At 47.7% G+C, this 20,420-nt stretch overlaps 1 protein-coding gene across 1 annotated transcript in view; it reads right to left on the bottom strand.

The window, feature by feature from the left end:
* Window positions 1-20,159, bottom strand: part of LOC129701861 (glycine receptor subunit alpha-1-like) — a 75,544-nt gene extending 55,385 nt beyond the window's left edge. The window contains 2 exon segments of the mRNA XM_055643348.1: window positions 18,147-18,274; window positions 20,004-20,159. Of these exon segments, the coding sequence (XP_055499323.1) occupies window positions 18,147-18,274; window positions 20,004-20,059 (184 nt within the window). The 5' untranslated portion in view covers window positions 20,060-20,159.
* Window positions 20,160-20,420: the final 261 nt, after the last annotated feature.

Genomic DNA, 20,420 nt, shown 5'->3' with positions numbered 1-20,420 from the left:
AATTTTACATGTTTCTGTAAGATTCCTTCTCATCCTTCTAAATTCCAGCGAATGCAAACCCAGTTGACCCATTCTTTCAGCATATGACAGTCCCGCCATCCCAGGAGTTAACCTGGTGAACCTACGCTGCACTCCCTCAATAGCAAGAATGTCCTTCCTAAAATTAGGAGACCAAAATTGCACACAATATTCCAGGTGTAGTCTCACTAGGGCCCTGTACAATTGCAGTAGGACCTCCTTGCCCCTATACGCAAATCCTTGTGCAATGAAGGCCAACGTGCCATTAGCTTTCTTCACTGCCTGCTGTACGTGCATGCTTACTTTCAGTGACTGATGTACAAGCACACCCAGGTCTCGTTGCACCTCCCCTTTTCCTAATCTGACACCATTCAGATGATAATCTGCCTTCCTGCCCCTGCCATCAAAGTGGATAACCTCACATTTATCCACATTATCCATCTGCCATGCATCTGCCCACTCACCCAACCTGTCCAAGTCACCCTGCATCCTCCTAGCATCCTCCTCGCAGCTCCTCGTCTAAATCGTTAATATATATTGTAAACAACTGAGCCTAGCGGCACCCCACTAGTCACTGCCTGCGATTCTGAAAAGGACTCGTTAATTCCCACTCTTTGCTTCCTGTCTGCCAACCAGTTCTCTATCCATGTCAATACCCTACCCCCAATACCATTTGCTCAAATTTTGCCCACTAATCTCCTGTGTGGGACCTTGTCAAGGGCTTTTTGAAAGTCCAGATACACCACATACACTGGCTCTCCCTTATCCATTCTACTTGTTACATCCTCAAAGATTAGTCAATCATGATTTCCCTTCATAAATCCATGCTGACTTTGACCGATTCCATCAAATACTTGGTTCTATGGATTCAGAACTGGGTTAGTGATAAAAGACTGAGGGTTGTGGTGGAAAGACAATATTCCGAAGGAACAGGAGGGCCGAAGGGCCTGTTCCTGTACTGGTCTATGTTCTATTTCCTACATGCTACGCTCCTCCCATTCTTGGGTCTTGGTGAGACCACACCTGGAGAATTGCGTACAGTTTTGGTCTCCTAATCTGAGGAAAGACATTCTTGCCATAGAGGGAGTACAGAGAAGGTTCACCAAACTGATTCCTGGGAGGTCAGGACTTCCATATGAAGAAAGACTGGATAGACTCGGTTTATACTCTCTAGAATTTAGAAGATTGAGGGGGGATCTTATGGAAACTTACAAAATTCTTAAGGGGTTGGACAGGCTAGATGCAGGGAGATTGGTCCCGATGTTTGGGAAGTCCAGAACAAGGGGTCACAGTTTAAGGATAAGGGGGAAATCTTTTAAGACCGAGATGAGGAAAACATTTTTCACACAGAGAGTGGTGAATTTCTGGAATTCTCTGCCACAGAAGGTAGTTGAGGCCAGTTCATTGACTATATTTAAGAGGGAGTTAGATGTGGTCCTTGTGGCTAAAGGGATCAGGGGGTATGGAGAGAAGGCAGGTACGGGATACTGAGTTGGATGATCAGCCGTGATCATATTGAATGGCGGTGCAGGCTCGAAGGGCCAAATGGCCTCTACTCCTGCACCTATTTTCTATGTTTCTATGTTTCTATGTTTCCCTGCGATGATACTTTCTTTCTTCTAACGGCCTGCTTCAGTTCACCTGCTCTGGCAGCTTGGTCTGAGAACCCTCCAGTGAATGTCAAACTGTGCAAAACAAAGACAGATTGTGGTTGAAGCTGAACGTTGCCAAGTGACAAACACCATCAACAAGACAGAATCATGTTACCTACTATTGTCAGAGGTCCCGATACCAACACCATCGATTAAAGCATTATCTGCAATTCCACAGACCTGATACACTTAATCTCAGAAAGATGATCATCAATTATTAAACACTCTTCTCAGCCAAAGTTTGAATCAGTGGATTGATCAACTTTGCTTCCTTTGGCTTGGACTCTTTAATTTCTTGCATTTCAAGCCTTCCTTAGCTGCTCCGCATCAATATTACGGGGCACTGATTGTGGACGATCAGCCATGATCACAGTGAATGGCGGTGCTGGCTAGAATTCTTCTGTGGCAAAGAATTCCACAGATTCACCACCCTCTGACTAAAGAAATTCCTCCTCATGTTCTTCCTAAAAGAACGTCCTTTAATTTTGAGGCTGTGCCCTCTGGTCCTAGACGCTCCCACTAGTGGAAACATCCTCTCCACATCCATTCTATCCAAGCCTTTCACTTAAACTTATGAAATTCTTAAGGGGTTGGACAGGCTAGATGCAGGAAGATTGTTCCCGATGTTGGGGAAGTCCAGAACATGGGGTCACAGTTTAAGGATAAGGGGGAAGTCTATTAGGACCGAGATGAGAAAAAGATTTTTCACACAGAGAGTGGTGAATCTGTGGAATTCTCTGCCACAGAAGGTAGTTGAGGCCACAGTTCATTGGCTATATTTAGGAGGGAGTTAGATGTGGCTCTTGTGGCTAAAGGGATCGGGGGTATGGAGAGAAGGCAGGTACGGGATACTGAGTTGGATGATCAGCCATGATCATATTGAATGGCGGTGCAGGCTCAAAGGGCCGAATGGCCTACTCCTGCACCTATTTTCTATGTTTCTATATTTCACTATTCTGTACGATTCAATGAGGTCTCCTCATTGTTCTAAACTCCAGCGAGTACAGGCCCAGTGCTGCCCTGACTAGTCGGCAAACCCCACCAGTTACTGTATCCACATGCATGGCATTTCACTGGAAGTCACCAATTAGATAGTTACAGCGTGGAAACAGGCCCTTCGGCCCACCAAGTCCATGCCATCGATAGCCCATTCACAGTAGTAGTCTGTTATCCCACTTTCTCATCCACTCCCAACACACTAGTGTCAATTTACAGAGGCTGGTTAACCCACAAGCCCAGATGTAAAAAGGCACTTTGATAAAATCCATGCTAGCAATTATATTATATTCTCAATCATTTCAAATTAAATAAAATCCTCAATAATTTCAATTCTGCATCTTTCCTGGAACCAGGTTCTGTCTGTTTTATTCCTGTTCAAGACACAAGGAACTGCAAATACTGATTTACACAAAAAAAACACAAAGTGCTGGAGTAACTCTCCAGGGCAGGAGGCATCTCTGGGGAACATGGATAGGTGATGTTTTGTGTCAGGACCCTTCCTCAGACTGCTTACAGCCATGGCTTGCTTGGAAATTATGTTGCTTGATGATGAGTCTGGATTTAGAATAACCCCTCAAAACCCCTGGTACAAGAACAGATAATATGGATAATATTATCTCTAGGAAGGGATTGTGAGATATTTGCTTTCACCTGGTGGAGCATGTCCTGTAATATTGAAATGGAGATTAAGTTGCATCTGAGGCTCGCACTAATAATTCTGCTGAAACTTTGATTAATGGTTCAATCTATTTGGCATCATCTGCCAGAGGAGTATCCTGTGAAAAATGTTCAATGTATAAAATGTCATCTCTTCTGTGAGAGCAACTTCACATTGATGAACATGCAGGGGAGCCAATAAATGCAGGAATAAATCAAGGAAATCCCAGATTGGACGTTAACAAGGTTTTTGGGAAAGGTCCACATTGTTGGCAAGTGTGGACGGGACCTCACTTGGATTCAGGGTAAGATCGTCTATTGGATACAAACCAAACTGGACACAACATGGGTCACAGTTATTTTCCCAGGGTAGAGGATTCTAAAACTAGAGGGGATGAGCCTCAGCTGAGAGGAGAGAGATTTAAGACGGATCTCAGTTGGGTAGTTTTACACTCAGAGGGTAGTTCGTAAGAGCTGCCAGAGGATTCTATAGAAGAGGTTACAATTATGGCCTGTAAAAGACATTTGTATAGATACATGGAGAAGGCGGATTTAGAGGGAAATGTGTCAAATGCAAGCAATTGGGCCAGGGCAAGAAGGTGGGCTGAAGGGCTTACATCCATGCTGCACAGCCCAATGACTATGACTAGATGTCTGGCTTGCAGAAGCATTTTATTTTGAATACCCAATCTCCTTTACTCTGACTGTAGACAATGTGTCTCTCTGTGAATGGACTGTGCTACTGACAATAGATCTCTGGGAGGTGGAAGCTCATGTTTGGTCACCAGCACTGGTGGTACTCACCATCACCCAGAGTGGAAAGTGCAAAGGTGAGGACAATGGACACTGGAGCATCCTTGATGCTTTGATGCGAGCAACCAAAGACGATTATCTTTCCTGTATCTGTGCAGTTGCAGAATCAGCAGCCTCCACACCTCACAACCATCAGCCATCGGGTCCAATACTGTACAACCATCAATCCCAATGTCTTTCCATCGTCGACCCCAACACCTTACAACCATCAGCCCCACATGCCTTTCAACCATTGGCTCCAATATCTTACAAACATCAACTCCAATACCTTTTACCCATCAACTCCAATCCCATAAAAACATCGACCACAATGTCTTTCCATCATTTCCCCAATGTCTCTCCATCATCGACCCCAATGTCTTTCCACCATCGACCCCAATGTCTTTCCATCATTTCCCCAATGTCTTTCCATCATTTCCCCAATGTCTTTCCATCATCAACCCCAATGTCTTTCCACCATCGACCCCAATGTCTTTCCACCATCGACCCCAATACCTTCAATGCCCAACGCACAAGAGGTCCCTTATGCCATCATAGTGGAAAAAAAATATTTTACTTCCCCATTCCTGTTAGACAAAATTTGTAAAAGATCAGAGTCCTGGAGTTATACAGCGTGGAAACAGGCCCTTCAGCCTAACTTGCCATGCTGACTAAGATGTCCGATCTACACTAGTCCCACCTGCCCATGTTTGGCCCATCTCCCTCTCAACCTTTCCTGTCCATGTACCTGTCCAAATGTCTTTCCTTGAGTTAATGTTGGGCTTCCAAAGTGGTCAGAGGAGGGGAGTGGAGGGGAAGAGTCAGCCCCACAGGCTGATTGTGGGCAATCTGCAAAACAGTGGCCAATCTAGTTTTAGTGTCATAGAGCCGGAGAGCTGTATAGCACGGAAACAGGCCCTTCGGCCCACCTTGTCCATGCTGACCAAGTTGACACGCTGGCCAGGCCCATTTGCCTGCTTTTGGCCCAGATCCCTCTAAACCCTTCCAGTCGATATATCTGTCCAGTCGATATATACAAGGAGCTGGAGTAACTCAGCAGGTCAGGCAGCATCTCTGGAGAGAAAGAATGGGTGATGTTTCAGGTTGAGATCCTTCTTCAGACTGAGCATCAGGGGAGAGAGAGTTACAAATAACTCCAAATGTCTTTTAAAAGCCCTAATTGTATCCACATCTGTAGATTCCTTGGCAGCTTGTTGTAGATTCAGACTGAACCTTGGTTTAGTTAAGGCCCTGTCCCACTTACGCAACTTTATCGGTGACTGCCGGCACCCGTCATAGGTTGTTACAGGTCGCCGAAAATGTTCAACGTTGAAAATCCAGCGGCGACCAGAACAAGGTACGACTCTTTGGGCGACTACTCACGACCGTACGGGCTTCACCCCGCGACATGTCGCCTGTATGGTCGTGAGTCGTCTCCTCAGTCGCCCACAGAGTTGTAGCGTCCTTCTGGTCACCGCTGGATTTTCAACGTTCAAAAATTCCGGAGACCTGCAACGGCCTATGACGGTGCCGTCAGTTGCCGAAAAAGTTGCGTAAGTGGGACAGGCCCTTTAGGTTTCTCGAGTGTGGAGAGGACCATATTGTGGACACCCAATGACCACTCTGAGCATGAAGAGATGGAGGGGAATAATCACTGTCCATGGTCCCTGTGCAGAGGGAAGGATGTTATCCCTCTGAGCAAGTTCTCAGTTAGTGACTCTTCTTCAGTTTGGACGGGCTAGCAAGAAATCACCAGCTACAAGAGGAAAGCCCCCCTGCTCTTTAGACAATCATCAGCTGACCAACGACCTGGATGAGTTCTATTGCAGGTTTGACAAGCAGAAATGTAACCCTGGTTACATGTAACCTTCCCCCCATTGATGAACTGTACACTGCAAGGGCCAGGAAGTGAGCGGGCAAGATCATCTCTGACCCCTCTCACCCTGGCCACAAACTCTTTGAATCACTTCCCTCTGGAAGGCGACTCTGGACTGTCAAAGCTGCCACAGCCAGACATAAAAACAGCTTTTAATCCACGAGTAGTTGCTCTACTAAATAACCAATAATCTGTAGCCTCCCTTTGCTCTGGTATTTTATTTAATTCACACGTTTAATCGATAATGTTTTATTATTAATGTTTCATGTTTTATGTATCATTCCTAACTGTCACTGTACGTCATGTTGTCACTTGCGGGCGGAGCACCAAGGCACATTCCTTGTATGTGAATACTTGGTTCTGGGCAGTGGGCAGGTGCTATAGACCTGTGGGCAGTGGGCAGGTGCTATAGACCTGTGGGCAGTGGGCAGGTGCTATAGACCAGTGGGCAGGTCTATAGACCTGTGGGCAGTGGGCAGGTGCTATAGACCTGTGGGCAGTGGGCAGGTGCTATAGACCTGTGGGCAGTGGGCAGGTGCTATAGACCTGTGGGCAGTGGGCAGGTGCTATAGACCTGTGGGCAGTGGGCAGGTGCTATAGACCTGTGCGCAGGTGGTATAGACTAGTGCCCAGTTGGCATATGCCAGTGACCAGTGGGCAGGTGCTATAGACCAGTGGGCAGGTGCTATAGACCTGTGGGCAGTGGGCAGGTGCTATAGACCTGTGGGCAGTGGGCAGGTGCTATAGACCTGTGGGCAGTGGGCAGGTGCTATAGACCTGTGGGCAGTGGGCAGGTGCTATAGACCTGCAGTGGGCAGGTGCTATAGACCTGCACGGGAACTCCCGCCCCCACGAGTCTCGGGCAGATGGGGCTCGTCAGCCTGGGAAGGCAGTCCATCTAGGAGAGGGAAAACTCTGATTTAAAACCTCCACTGTCTTGTGACCATATCCAGTCATGGAAAAGGCTCCAGGAGTAAACCTCAAGAAAATCCAGAGTCGGATCCCCTAAGGCAGTTCGTCGTTGTCTACAACCTCGCTCTGGCAGCTCCTGCAACAGCGCTGGTGCCAAACTGTAACGGCCCTGCTGTTCCTTTGGATCGATCAGCGACGTGGAGAGGGGGGGATGTGCTGCATGGGCAACAGCCTGTCCTCCATATGACATCGATCGCCCAGGCTTGCATCCGACCAGGATGCATCACCCATGGTCAGTCATGACCGAGGGGGCCTACTGAATACTTGGCCATTCATATGGCCAACTTATTCATTCATTCATTCATTCATTCATGTTGTTGCAGCCTCTGTAGTTGTGATAGGATGCATGGGCTTTGTATTCTACAAATGGATGTGTTCATCAAAACATTACCAGTCTCTGGAATACTGTGTGGTGCGGGGAAGTGAGGAGTGTTTGGGGGACGGTGAGGATCTTGAGGAACACTTGTCTGTGGTTCTTTGTGAAATCTCTGGGTGCTCTTCCAATGTTGTTTTGTGGAGTTTAATTCTGCCATCCACATCCTTTACAATAGACTTTCCACTCCATCAAAGGTAACGTTCACAGACATACGTTGTTTTAGATTTTGTTTAGAGTTTATCACTATAGATGTGATTTATTATTGATGTCTATCATTGAAAAGACTGGTGAAAATCTAAAACTCTACGTCACAAAGCAATTATTGTGCCTGGGTTAACCGCCTACACATGCTGGATATATCATCTCATTTCCTTGTCTCTCCTCCACATAATTCATTTTATTCTTTTAATACAAACCCATATCTGTGATAAAACTATGAGATATTCTGCTTCCGCCACGTTGAAAGGTTTTGTGTGTCAATATCCATGGCAACGCAAAAGTCCATTCCCTTTATGCTTCCGATCATTGCATAACTTGGACAGAAGTGGACATTATTTGAACAAGAATGTGTTTACAGACCTGTTATGCTGCGGCTGGTGAGAATGTAATTGTTGCGTTTATGGTACATCTGACAATTAACGCTCTGGACTTGACTCTCTCTCTCTAATTTAAATGTTGCTTAGATGACAAGGGCAAATGTTTCTGACTTCCCACTGAGAGGGCAGGTCTATTTTTTATCATTGTTGCATTTTAATGAATGCAACTGGTGAAACATTTACCGATATCAGTGAGCTGGTGTATCAGTGTCTAAAGAGGAATCCCGACCCAAAACATCACCCGCAGTTTACAGTTGAGTTTATTGTCCCGTGTACCGAGGTCCAGTGAAAAGCTTTTGTTGCGTGCTATCCAGTCAGTAGAAAGACAATACACGATTAGACTTGGTTTATACTCTCTAGAATTTAGGAGATTGAGAGGGGATCTTATAGAAACTTACAAAATTCTTAAGAGATTGGACAGGCTAGATGCAGGAAGATTGCTCCCGATGTTAGAGAAGTCCAGCCAAGACACAGCTGAGTTACTCCAGAAACTCTGTGAAACCGTCACCTATCCATGTTTTCACACAGATGCTGCCTGACCCACTGAACTCTCTGCCGCACTCTAGTTGAGGCCAGTTCACCTAACTATATTTAAGAGGGAGTTAGATGCCTGGCCCTTGTGGCTGAGTTACTCCAGCACTATGGGGAAAGGCAGGTATCCATGTTACCACAGATGCTGCCTGACCCGCTGAGTTATGGTGCAGCAGCATCGATGGAGCCGAATGGCCTACTCCTGCAACCTAATTTCGGGCCGAAATGTTTCTATTACATCGGCCATTTACGTTTATTGGAGTGTGGAAACCCAGAATATGTTTCGGCCCTAACACGCAAATAGTCGCCTGGATTGGGCTCCATCTCCACAGATGCTGCCTGACCCGCTGAGTTACTCCAGCACTCTGTGAAACGTCACCTATCCATTTTCTCCACAGATGCTGCCTGACCTACTGAGTTACTCCAGCACTCTGTGTCTTCCATTGGTCAGTGCAGCCTGAAACCACTCAGTTGTATTTGATCCACTTCATTACTGGGTTGAAGATCGACCACAATCTGATTGAACGATATTCAACCTCTTGACTGAACTGATGACAACACAAACGTGGGCAGTTTGTCATGGGGCCAAGCAGCTTGTCTAAAGGCAGAGTCAATTCTTCAGTGATGTTGTATCAGTGATGTGGATGGGCTTTGGGGCTCGGATGTATTTAATGCATTCAGCTGTTTCTGATATGTCGTGGAATTGCTGAAGACCGGCTTCTGTTGACCGGGACCTCGGTGGATGATCCAGCCCGTGGTCTGAGAGATGATGAGTGTTTCAGCCTCCTCACTGACCAACTACACTCACACTCAGCTGTGAATAACAACGGGGCCATTATCCTGCAGCCTCCACTTAGTCCTGACAGTTTCCCCTTCAACCATTCCTCCAGTTTGCTGTGAAAGATACCGGATTAGCTTCATTCTTCCAGACAGCCTCTACATTCCAGATCATCAGATCATGTCGTTAATACAAAAGAACACTCCTCATCTCATTCTGTTCATATTACCATGTAGACCTGGTTATTAAAACTTCAGCCACTGAAAATTAAAACGTTACTCTTCCTAAACACTTGAATTGCATTAAATCTGTTTACAATGTCTACACTGAGAGCACCAAGCTGTAATATTCTATCAACAAGGGGATAATTACCAATGCACTGTTTCTTTTGCCAGTTTACAAATGATCAGGTTTATTAACTTTACAAATTAACAGTGAAATATGAACCAAGTTCAGCACCAGAAGTGTTAATTACAACTTGTCAAAGCAACACAAAAATAACCTCCCATATTTGAATATCTTGTGTCTAAAATATATCAACATTTCTGCTCCAAACCGTTGTTACTTCAGTAAAAAATGTTCTTGCAGCTCCTCGAACATAAAACCAGGGCAGGACGTTTACAGTGAATGGCAGGGCCCTGGAGAGAGCTGTAGACCAGTGATTCCCAACACAAAGGGGACATGGCAAATTTCAGGGGGGGGCCACAGAAAAATCGGGGGATTTAGGGGGCCACAGGTTCAATGAAGGGGGGCCACGTTTATCCGCTAATAATGGCAGGGGGGGCCACAGAAAAATTAAAGAGCCCAAGGGGGCCATGAACTAAAAAAGGTTGGTAACCCCTGCTGTGGAATACAGGTATCCACGTGTGCAGGTAAATCCTGTCCTTCCCACAAAATGGCATTGCAGGTAGATGGCTTTTGATACATTGGCCTTCATCAATATATCAAATATATATACACATATATACATTACATATAACATATATACATATACATATATATATATATACACTAGACGACCCGTGGACCCGTTGGGTCTCCGTTATGATGCCAGTCAAGTACACACGGAACTGCGCAGGCGCGGCTGATGGGCCCGGCAAGTGGGAGCGCACTGCGCAGGCGCGACTACTGCGTTGAAACTTCAGAGTATAAAGTGCATTATAGTTTTTAAAGTGAATCACTTTGTGAAATGAAACTTGATACTGCACATCGCAGGCGAATCAGGGTGAGTCAGGCACCCCTAGATTTGTTGAGCTATTGTGTACCGTTTTGGCTGTGTTTCGGGAACATACATACATACATACAAGGTGAGACTTTTAGTGATATATAGGTATATACATATATAGTCAGGGAATTGAGTGAAGAATTTGGGATATTATGTTACATTTGTAGAATACATTGGTGAGGCCAATGCAGAGAGGATTTAGGAGTAGGCCATTCGGCCCTTCTAGCCAGTACCGCCATTCAATATGATCTTGGCTGATCATCCAAAATCAGTACCCCGTTCCGGCTTTTTCCCCATATCCCTTGATCCCCTTAGCCCCAAGAGCTAAATCTAACTCTCTCCTGAAAACATCCAGTGAATTGGCCTCCACTGCTTCTTGTGGCAGAGAATTCCACAGATTCACACCTCTCTGGGTGAAAATGTTTTTCCTCATATCAATCCTAAATGGCATACCCCTTATTCTTAAACTGTGACCCCTGGTTCTGGACTCCCCCAACATCGGGAACATTTTTCCTGCATCTACCCTGTCCAATCCTCTATAAGATTCCCTCTCATCCTTCTAAATTCCAGTGAATACAGGCTCAGTCGGCCCATTCTTTCATCATATGACAGTCCCGCCATCCCGGGAATTAACCTCGTGAACCTACGCTGCACTCCCTCAATAGCAAGAATGTCCTTCCTCAAATTCCAAAATTGCACACAATACTCCAGGTGCGGTCTCACCAGGGCCCTGTACAACTGCAGTAGGACCTCCAATAGACAATAGGTGCAGGAGTAGAGGCCATTCGGCCCTTCGAGCCAGCACCAGCATTCAATGTGATCATGGCTGATCATCCCCAATCAGTACCCCATTCCTGCCTTCTCCCCATATCCCCTAACTTTGCTACCTTTAAGAGCCCTATCTAGCTCTCTCTTGAAAGTATCCAGAGAACCGGCCTCCACCAGGCAGAGAATTCCACAGACTCACAACTCTCTGTGAGAAAAAGTATTTCATCGTCTCCGTTCTAAATGGCTGACCCCTTTTTCTTAAACTGTGGCCCCTGGTTCTGGACTCCCCCAACATCGGGAACATGTTTCCTCCTTACTCTTAAACTCAAATCCTTACGCAATGAAGGCCATCATGCCATTGGCTTTCTTCACTGCCTGCTGTACATGCATGCTTACATTCAGTGACTAATCTCTTGTGCGGGACCTTGTCAAGGGCTGTTTGAAAGTCCAGATACACTATATCCACTGGCTCTCCCTTAACCATTCTACTTATTACATTGTCAAAAAATTTCAAAAGATTAGTCAAGCATGATTTCCCCTTCATAAATCCATACTGACTTTGACTGATCCCGTCATTGCTTTCCAAATGCGCTGCTATAACATCTTTAATAATCGACTCCAGCATCTTCCCCACGACCGAAGTCAGGCTAACTGGTCTATAATTCCCTGTTTTCTCTCTCCCTCCTTTTTAAAAAAAAAGTGGAGTTACATTGGCAACCCTCCAGTCCACAGGAACTGATCCAGAAAGGACAGAACATTGAAAATGATCACCAATGTATCCACAATGTCTAGGCCCACCTCCTTGACAGGACTTAAGGGCCTGAGCTACAGGGAGACGTTGGGTTGGCTGATGCTTTATACTGTGGAGTGCAGGAGGCTGAGGGTGATGTTAAAAGGTGTATACGATCAGAAGGGGAATAGAGGAATCAGGAACTAGAGGACGCAGAGTAATACAGTGTGGAAACCTACAGCTCAACTTGCCCACACCAACCAACATGTCCCCATCTATACTAGCCCCACCTGCCTGCATTTAATCCATATTTTCCTAAACCTGTCCTATCCATGTACCCGTGTAAATGTATTTTAAATGTTGTGATAGTACATGTCTCTGTCTCAACATCTGCCTCTGGCAGCTCATTCCACACACCCACCGCTCTCTGTGTGAAAAACGTTGTTCCTTTACATACAAGCCCAATGCGGGCAGGTGGGACTAGCGTTGATGGGGCAGGTTGGGCCGAAGGGCCTGTTTCCAGGACTCTGGGACCTGTTTAGTGACTCTGGGAGTTGGGGGCAAGTTGGGCCGAAGGGCCTGTTTAGTGACTCTGGGACTAGCATTGATGGGGCATGTTGGGCTGAAGGGCCTGTTTAGTGACTCTGGGACTAGCATTGATGGGGCAAGTTGGGCTGAAGGGCCTGTTTTCGTGCTATGTGACTATGGTTCTGTCGCCTGAAGCCACAACTGCTACAGAGAACTAACTAGCTAGACTATTGAGATGATAGAGAAAAAAGCAAAGAGTAGGAGTAAACGGGTCCTTTTTTTAATGGCAGGCAGTGACTAGTGGGGTACCCGCAGTGGTTCTACTGCAGTTGTGAATCTCTGGAACTCTCTGCCACAAATGTAGTTGAGGCCCAGTTCATTGGCTATATTTTAAGAGGGAGTTTAGATGTGAATTCTTAAGGGTTTGGACCTAGATGCAGGTAGATTGTTCCTGATGTTGGGAAGTCCAGAACAAGGGGTCACAGTTTAAGAGATACTGGGGAAATCTTTTTAGGATGCCTTGTGGATAAAGGGATCAGGGGGTATGGAGAGAAGGCAGGTACGGGATACTGAGTTGGATGATCAGCCCTGATCATATTGAATGGCGGTGCAGGCTCGAAGGTCTGAATGGCCTCTACTCCTGCACCTATTTTCTATGTTTCTATGTTTCTATGGGAACTGTACTGAGTTTGCAGTTCCTCCCTGTCTTTGCATTATCAGGACTCACATCATTCTGCAATTTTAGAAACGTAGAAACATTGAAAATAGGTGCAGGAGTAGGCCATTCAGCCCTTTGAGCCATCACCACCATTCAATACGATCATGGCTGATTTTTCAAAATCAGTACCCCGTTCCTGCTTTCTCCCCCCCATATCCCGTGATACCATTAGTCCTAAGAGGTATAACTAATTCTCCCTTGAATACAGTTGGTCTTGAATTAGTAGTTGAATTAAAGATCGTTGCCTTAAGCAGCGCCTCTGATATCTCATTCTATTTATAGTTTTTTTCCTTCAGCAAATATTTCGTTGTTTTTCTTTCTACATGTTTCCATTTCACAAACATTGGTATTAAATTTCCTTTGTGCTTCCTATCAAATGCACTACAAACTAGGAATTACTAACATAACTCTGTCCTACTGAAATGACCCTGGTCTAAACTCTCAATCACTCAATTTAACTCAGCAAATGTTTTGACGCTTGTTGTGGCCAAGTTAATGTCCGAGTCAGTTACTTGTGAGTTCAAAGTAACACACAAAGTGCTGGAGGAACATGTGTAGCAAGGAACTGCAGATGCTGGTTTATACTGAAGATAGGCACAAAACGCTGGAGTAACTCAGCGGGACAGGCAGCGTCTCTGGAGAGAAGGAACGGGTGATGTTTCGGGTCAAGACCCTTCCTCTACTTGGGACTGACAGCATGAAGAAAGGTCTCAAACTGAAATGTCACCGATTTCTTTTCTCCTGAGATGCTGCCTGAACCGCTGAGTTACACCAGAGTTTTGTGTCTATCTTCTGGAGAAACACATTGAGTCAGGCAGCATCTGTGGTGGTGGATGTGACAGGGATGTGTCTGGCTGGGACTCTGAGTTCAGCTTCAGGGCTTTGAGCAGAGAGGTCTCAGCTGACAACGTGTACATTGCTGTGGGAATGCTGAGCTACACTGAGCCTATGGACTCTATGGACTCGAGTCCAATGGAATGATTCCAGAGAGAAACAGGGGAGATGTCCCTCGTGTTACACAGCTGACTGTCGGGCCATGCAATCACAGATTTCATGCAGTAAATACACTTCAACAGCCTTGTAATTAGCTGCAGGGACATATGGAGATCACAGAAGGGCAGTTGATAAATGCATTTTCCTGTCTGCACTCAAGCCATGACATTTTATGCATTGAATAAAGATCTGAACACCAGCCCCTGGGGGAATAGATTATCGTTCCAGTTATATAAAACTCATTAATCATCATTCTTCACTTCTGTCCTTTGAACATACATTCAGTTTGATACAAGTGCCTCACAGGGATTCATAAAACTATGTCTGACACAACTCACCAAAAGGAATTATTTAAAATGGAACAGTATCTGTTGTTTTTACCTCCTGACAGTCTTGCTTCGGCTAACTTGGTCGCAAGTATCTATCGCTGCCTCTTGCTTAAGGCAAAGGTAGATAGATTCCTGTTTAGGACCGGTGTCAGGGGTTATGGGGAGAAAGAGGTTAGGAGGGAAAGATGATTGAATGGCGGAGTAAACTTGATGGGCTGAATGAGCTAATTCTGCTCCTATCACGTATGTGGTCTCCAAATCTGAGGAAGGACATTCTTGCCATAGAGGGAGTGCAGAGAAGGTTCACCAGACTGATTCCTGGGATGTCAGGACTGTCTTATGAAGAAAGACTGGATAGACTTGGTTTATACTCTCTAGAATTTAGGAGATTGAGAGGGGATCTTATAGAAACTTACAACATTCTTAAGGGGTTGGACAGGCTAGATGCAGGAAGATTGTTCCCGATGTTAGGGAAGTCCAGGACAAGGGGTCACAGCTTAAGGATAAGGGAGAAATCCTTTAAAACCGAGATGAGAAGAACTTTTTTCACACAGAGAGTGGTGAATCTCTGGAACTCTCTGCCGCAGAGGGTAGTTGAGGCCACACAGTTCATTGGCTATATTTAAGAGGGAGTTGGATGTGGCCCTTGTGGCTAAGGGGATCAGGGGGTATGGAGAGAAGGCAGGTACGGGATACTGAGTTGGATGATCAGCCATGATCATATTGAATGGCGGTGCAGGCTGGAAGGGCTGAATGGCCTCTACTCCTACACCTAATTTCTATGTTTCTATGTTTCTATGTCCTTATGCCCTTATGTCCTTATGACGAACATCCATGAGATCATTTTACTAACTTGCTCATCATATTAGACTTCTAAAATTCATCAAAAACAGAAGGTGCCGTTGCCGCTGATTGGTGTTCAATACTTGTACCTCCTGGGTCAAAATTGAACCATTTTGATTGAGATCACATTCTTGTCATTGTCTTTGATCAATCACGTATTGTCTTTCCACTGACTGGTCAGCGCGCAACAAACGCCTTTCACTGTACCTCGGTACACGTAACAATAAACTACTCTGAAACTTCTTGTCCTGTAGAATTCTAACTTCAGTTTACAACACAAATCCAGAGCAAACATCTGCATAGTTTGGCATTAACATGGGTCATGAATTCAAGTAGAATTAGGCCATTCGGCCCATCAAGTCTACTCCACCATTCAATCATGGTTGATTGATCTTCCAACCCCATTCTCCTGCCCCCCCCCCCCCCCTTCCCCCCCCCCCCCCCCCCCCCCCCCCCCCGCACTAATCAAGACTCTGTCTATCTCTGCCTTAAAAATACCCAATGACTTGGCCTCCACCACCGACTGTGGCAATGAATTCCACAGATTCACCACCTACTGGCTAAATAAATGTTAATCTCCTTTGTAAAGTTGCTCAGTTGTGGAAAATACAATCTCATTGGTAGGATGTAGGTTGATGAGATGGTCAGGCACGGGTACATGCTGCAGTGTGTGGGATTTATCAGCCAGTATGTGGCACTATGGGAACTTCACTTGCCCCCCTGCAGGAACTATACATCAGGAGGTGCAACTCCAGAGCCAATAAAATCATGAGAGACCCCTTCCACCCCTGCAACGGACTGTTCCAGCTGCTACGGTCAGGCAAACGCCTCCGTTGCCATGCGGTGAGAACGGAGAGGACGAGAAGGAGTTTCTTCCCAGAGGCAATTCGGACTGTAAACGCCTATCTCACCAGGGACTAACTCTACTGAACGTTTTTCCCTCAATTATTTATTATGTAAAAGAATATGTGTGTTATGATTGTGTTTATAGTTTGTTTGGTTGTTTTGTTGTTTGTCTTTTTGCACAAAAGTCCGCGAGCATTGCCACTTTCATTTCACTGCACATCTCGTATGTATATGTGACAAATAAACTTGACTTGACTTGACTTGATCGTATCATTCTGGAGTCTTATCGGTTAGCTGTAAAGTACATAATCGCTGATTGGCATCGATATGACGAGTCGGCATGTGCTACATAGAATGGCAGATGATTCCATCTTCACACAAACCCCGAGATAAGAAGCAGAGCTGTGACATTGAATGGGGAACTACAGCTAACGTTATTCAAGAGAGAGTTAGATATAGCCCAGGGCGACCGGAGTTAAGGGATATGGGGAGCAAGCAGGAACGAGGTACTGATTATGGATGATCAGCTGTGATCATCTTGAATGGCGGTGCTGGCTCGAGGGGCCGAATGGCCTACTCCTGCACCTATTTTCTATGTTTCTATGTAAGTGCAACAATACCGTGGGAGGTGGAGTAATGGCGGGGTCTGCCGCACCCGAGAATGAGGAGCGTTCTGTAATCTCCAAACCTATGTACACAGTTTAACAAAGCGGTCGCCAGCCGCCCAGAGCTGCAGTAGCTGGTTCATGTAGAGGGATGCAGTGTTTCAACAAGATCTCTCCGTGACCGAATGACCAGCGCCAGCTCACTCCAATCGCCTTTATTGAACTGAATGAGTCAAAGTTGAATCAAACTACAAGCGGGTCAGGCAGCATCTCTGGGGAGAAGGAATGGGTGGCGTTTCGGGTTGGGACCCTTCTTCAGACACAACCCGAAAAGTCACACGTTCCTTCTCTCCAGAGATGCTGCCTGACCCGCAGTTTTATCCAGCATTTTGTGTCGATCTTCGGTGTAAATCAGCATCTGCAGTTCCTGCCCACACATCCCAAATACTGTGTGTGAAACGGGACCGCGTTTTAAGCCACAGACTGGATGTAATATCCGTTCACAGGGTTTTCCTGAACTCATTTGCTGATGAAGTTGTTACTTCTCATGCGCCACTATAGATCGGTGTTTGTGATTGAAGTGTAGAGACGGGGAAACAGCCTCGACAACCCCTGCAACATCACAGTGTGTGTCCGTGCTCGCTGCCCCGCGTCAGTCCCGGCAACACGTGGCGATGACTGGTCTCAGGGTCCCTGGTTCCTTCTCCCTCCACCCTCCTCTCCCCCACCTTCCATTCCCCCTCTCCCCCTCTCTCCCCCCCTCCCTCCCCCTCCCCCCCCCTCCACCCCCTCTCTCACTGTCTCTCCCCCCTCTCTGTCTCCCCTCTCTCTCTCCCCCTCTCTCTCCCTCCCCCCCCTCTCCCTCTCTCCCTCTCCCCCCCTCTCTCTCTCCCCTCCCCCCCTCTCTCTCTCCCTCCCCCCTCTCCCCCCCTCCTCTCCCTCCCCTCCCCCTCTCTCCCCCCCCCCTCCCATTCTCTCTCCCTCTCTCTCCCCTCCCCCTCTCTTCCCTCCTCCCCCTCTCTCCCTCCCCCTCCTCTCTCTTTCTCTCTCCTCCCTCTCTCTCTCCCTCTCTCTCTCTCTCCCCTCATTCTCTCTCCCTCTCTCCCCTCCCCCTCTCTCCCTTTCTCTTTCCTCCCTCTCCCACTCTCTTTCTCCCTCACTCTCCTCTCTCTCCCTCTCCCACTCTCCCTATCTCTCCCTTCTCTCTCTCCCCCCGTCTCTCCCTCCCTCCTCCTCTCCCCCCCGCTGTTGCATAACCGGTGATTTATGTTTCCCTGCATTGCCGCAACCAATCCCGTGCTTGTAACGAGTTACCTTTGAAGTTGGGTCTGATCCTGGCGTCGTAGCCCGAGGTTCTGCCCAGCAGTTTGTCCAGGAAGTCTGAGGGTGACGGGGGGTTTGTGGCCGACCTGGCCGCGCCCACCTCCTTGGCGGCGGCCAAACTGCGGGGAGGAATCGGAGAGGAGAGAATGATGATCAGGGCCATGGTCGCAGCTGCCGCAGCGAGCGCCACACAAACCGCCACAACTCACTGCAAACCGCACCAACAGAATATAAATAGCGGCGACAAACACTGCAGTTTATTCAATAAAGCGAGGCGCTCTAGAGGCTCCATGTTGGTGGGGGTGGGGGGGGGGGGGGGGGGGGGGGGGGGGGGGGGGGGGTGTGTGTGTGTGTGTGTGTGTGTGTGTGTGGGTGGTGTGTGTGTGTGTGTGTGTGTGTGTGTGTGTGTGTGTGTGTGGTGTGTGTGTGGGGGGGGGGGGGGGGGTGAGGGGGGGCATTGATGTCGTGATGTTGGTCTTGAAACTCACGGACTGTTTAATAAAGGCGGCCCCGGCGCGGCCCAGGGAAGGGGGGTGTTTGTTAAACACGGGTGGGGGGGGGAGGGGTGTGGGGGGTGTGGGGGGGGGGGGGGGGGGGGGGGTTGGGGGGGGGGGGGGGGGGGGGGGGGGGGGGGGTGGCCCGTCTCCACGCACAATCCCAATCCCAGAGCTTGTGCCCCTGCCCCAGCCTGACTCCAGCGCCGTCCTCCACGTCTCCGACCGCCCGAACGCGGGGTCTAAGGGATGGACTTTCCCGGTCGCCACTGGACCGCACTCCGGCCCCTTCTGACCGACACATGGTGGGGCCGGAGACCGGACCGTACTGGCCCAACACACGCGCAGAGATTTTATTAAAAAATTATAATTTGGATTCATGAAGCACAACTTAATATTCAAACGATCAAATTAATGTCAAACGAGAATTGCTGATTGGTGATGGTTTGGTGATTGGCTGTAATTTATGGGGAGCCGCAAACGCCAACAATCGGACATCGATGGTCCAGTTCCTTGACCAGCGGGGATAACGGGAAATGGCAGAAAATGCACCAATCCAGGTGATCTCACTGCTCCCACCTTTGGTCGGGGCGCTCGCTACCTGACAAACGCCTCTTCCCAGCGCGGTTTGTACCTGGCAGCGGCAGCGATGCGCTTTTAGCCCCACATGAAACAAATCTGCAAGGATTGCAACAAAATGGTCAGATGGAAACGGGTCTCAGACCAAGGGAGCGGGTCGGTGACGAGTTTAGCTCCATTTAGACAAGTACAATGGGCTTGATTGGAAGAAGTGGCCAATATTTGTAAGGTAACGAGGGCAGCCTTGTTGAATGAGTGAAGCTTCCAGCTGCAAACAGCGCTGTAACTTTCACTTGCACTCTCCAGCAACTAGCTCATTGCGCCAATAACGAGACACAGATCCTCGCCGCCGATCTAACCGTGAACACAAGTGTTTGGGAACACGTTTGTAGCAGCGAGAAGGGGAGCAGAGTAACGGTGGGGGAGGGTTTAGCTGCAGTTCCCGTGCCGCCGGCAGTGGGCAGTGTTGTCCACAGAGCGGGGCCGGAGCGCAGCTTCACCGACTCCACAACATTGAACACTGCGGTCTAATCCAATGCAGCACAATTAATATTGTGGCTTCGGGCTCACGGCCACAGCGCCCCAACATTACCTTCCCTGGGCCGCGCCGCCTGCCCCAATGGGGAATTGGCAAAGCAAATCTATTGAAAGCACAGCAATCCCCATTCTCCTTTAGAAATCCCGATTCACTACAGCACTCGCAGTAATCCGCTCTGACTCCGTTTTAATTAAACCGGTCGCTCGAAATAAGGGGGAACAGTGCAAAACATCTTACCTGTAAAACACCACAGTCTCCCACAAATAGACGCGCAGAGTAACCGGGAAGTGCATCTTTGAAGGCGGGTGATGTTGGAACGGGCTGCCGATGCAGGTGTCGCGGGGACTCCTGGCGTTGTGTGTGTGTGTGCGGTGTGTTTGTGCGGTGTGTGTGTGTGTGTGTGTGTGTTGTGTGAGTGTGTTGTGTGTTGCCGCTGTCTCTCTCTCGCTCTTCCCGGCAAGATCTCGATTCTTTCAGCGTCCTGGGATGAGAAGCAACGTGATGTTTTCAGGACCAGGGACAGCCCCGTGTACAAGGTCCGAGTGTACAAGCTCCGTGTACAAGCTCCGTGTACAAGCTCCGTGTACAAGCCCCGTCGCTGCTGCAGGCGCCGAGGAGCCGAGTATTACAGGACCACGGAGAGTTCTGTCCCTG

This window comes from Leucoraja erinacea, chromosome 11 (assembly GCF_028641065.1).
Source record: "Leucoraja erinacea ecotype New England chromosome 11, Leri_hhj_1, whole genome shotgun sequence".
NCBI classification, from domain to species: Eukaryota; Metazoa; Chordata; class Chondrichthyes; order Rajiformes; family Rajidae; genus Leucoraja; species Leucoraja erinaceus.
Note: the sequence above shows the minus strand (reverse complement) of the source record. Positions and strands in the feature narration are given on the sequence as shown.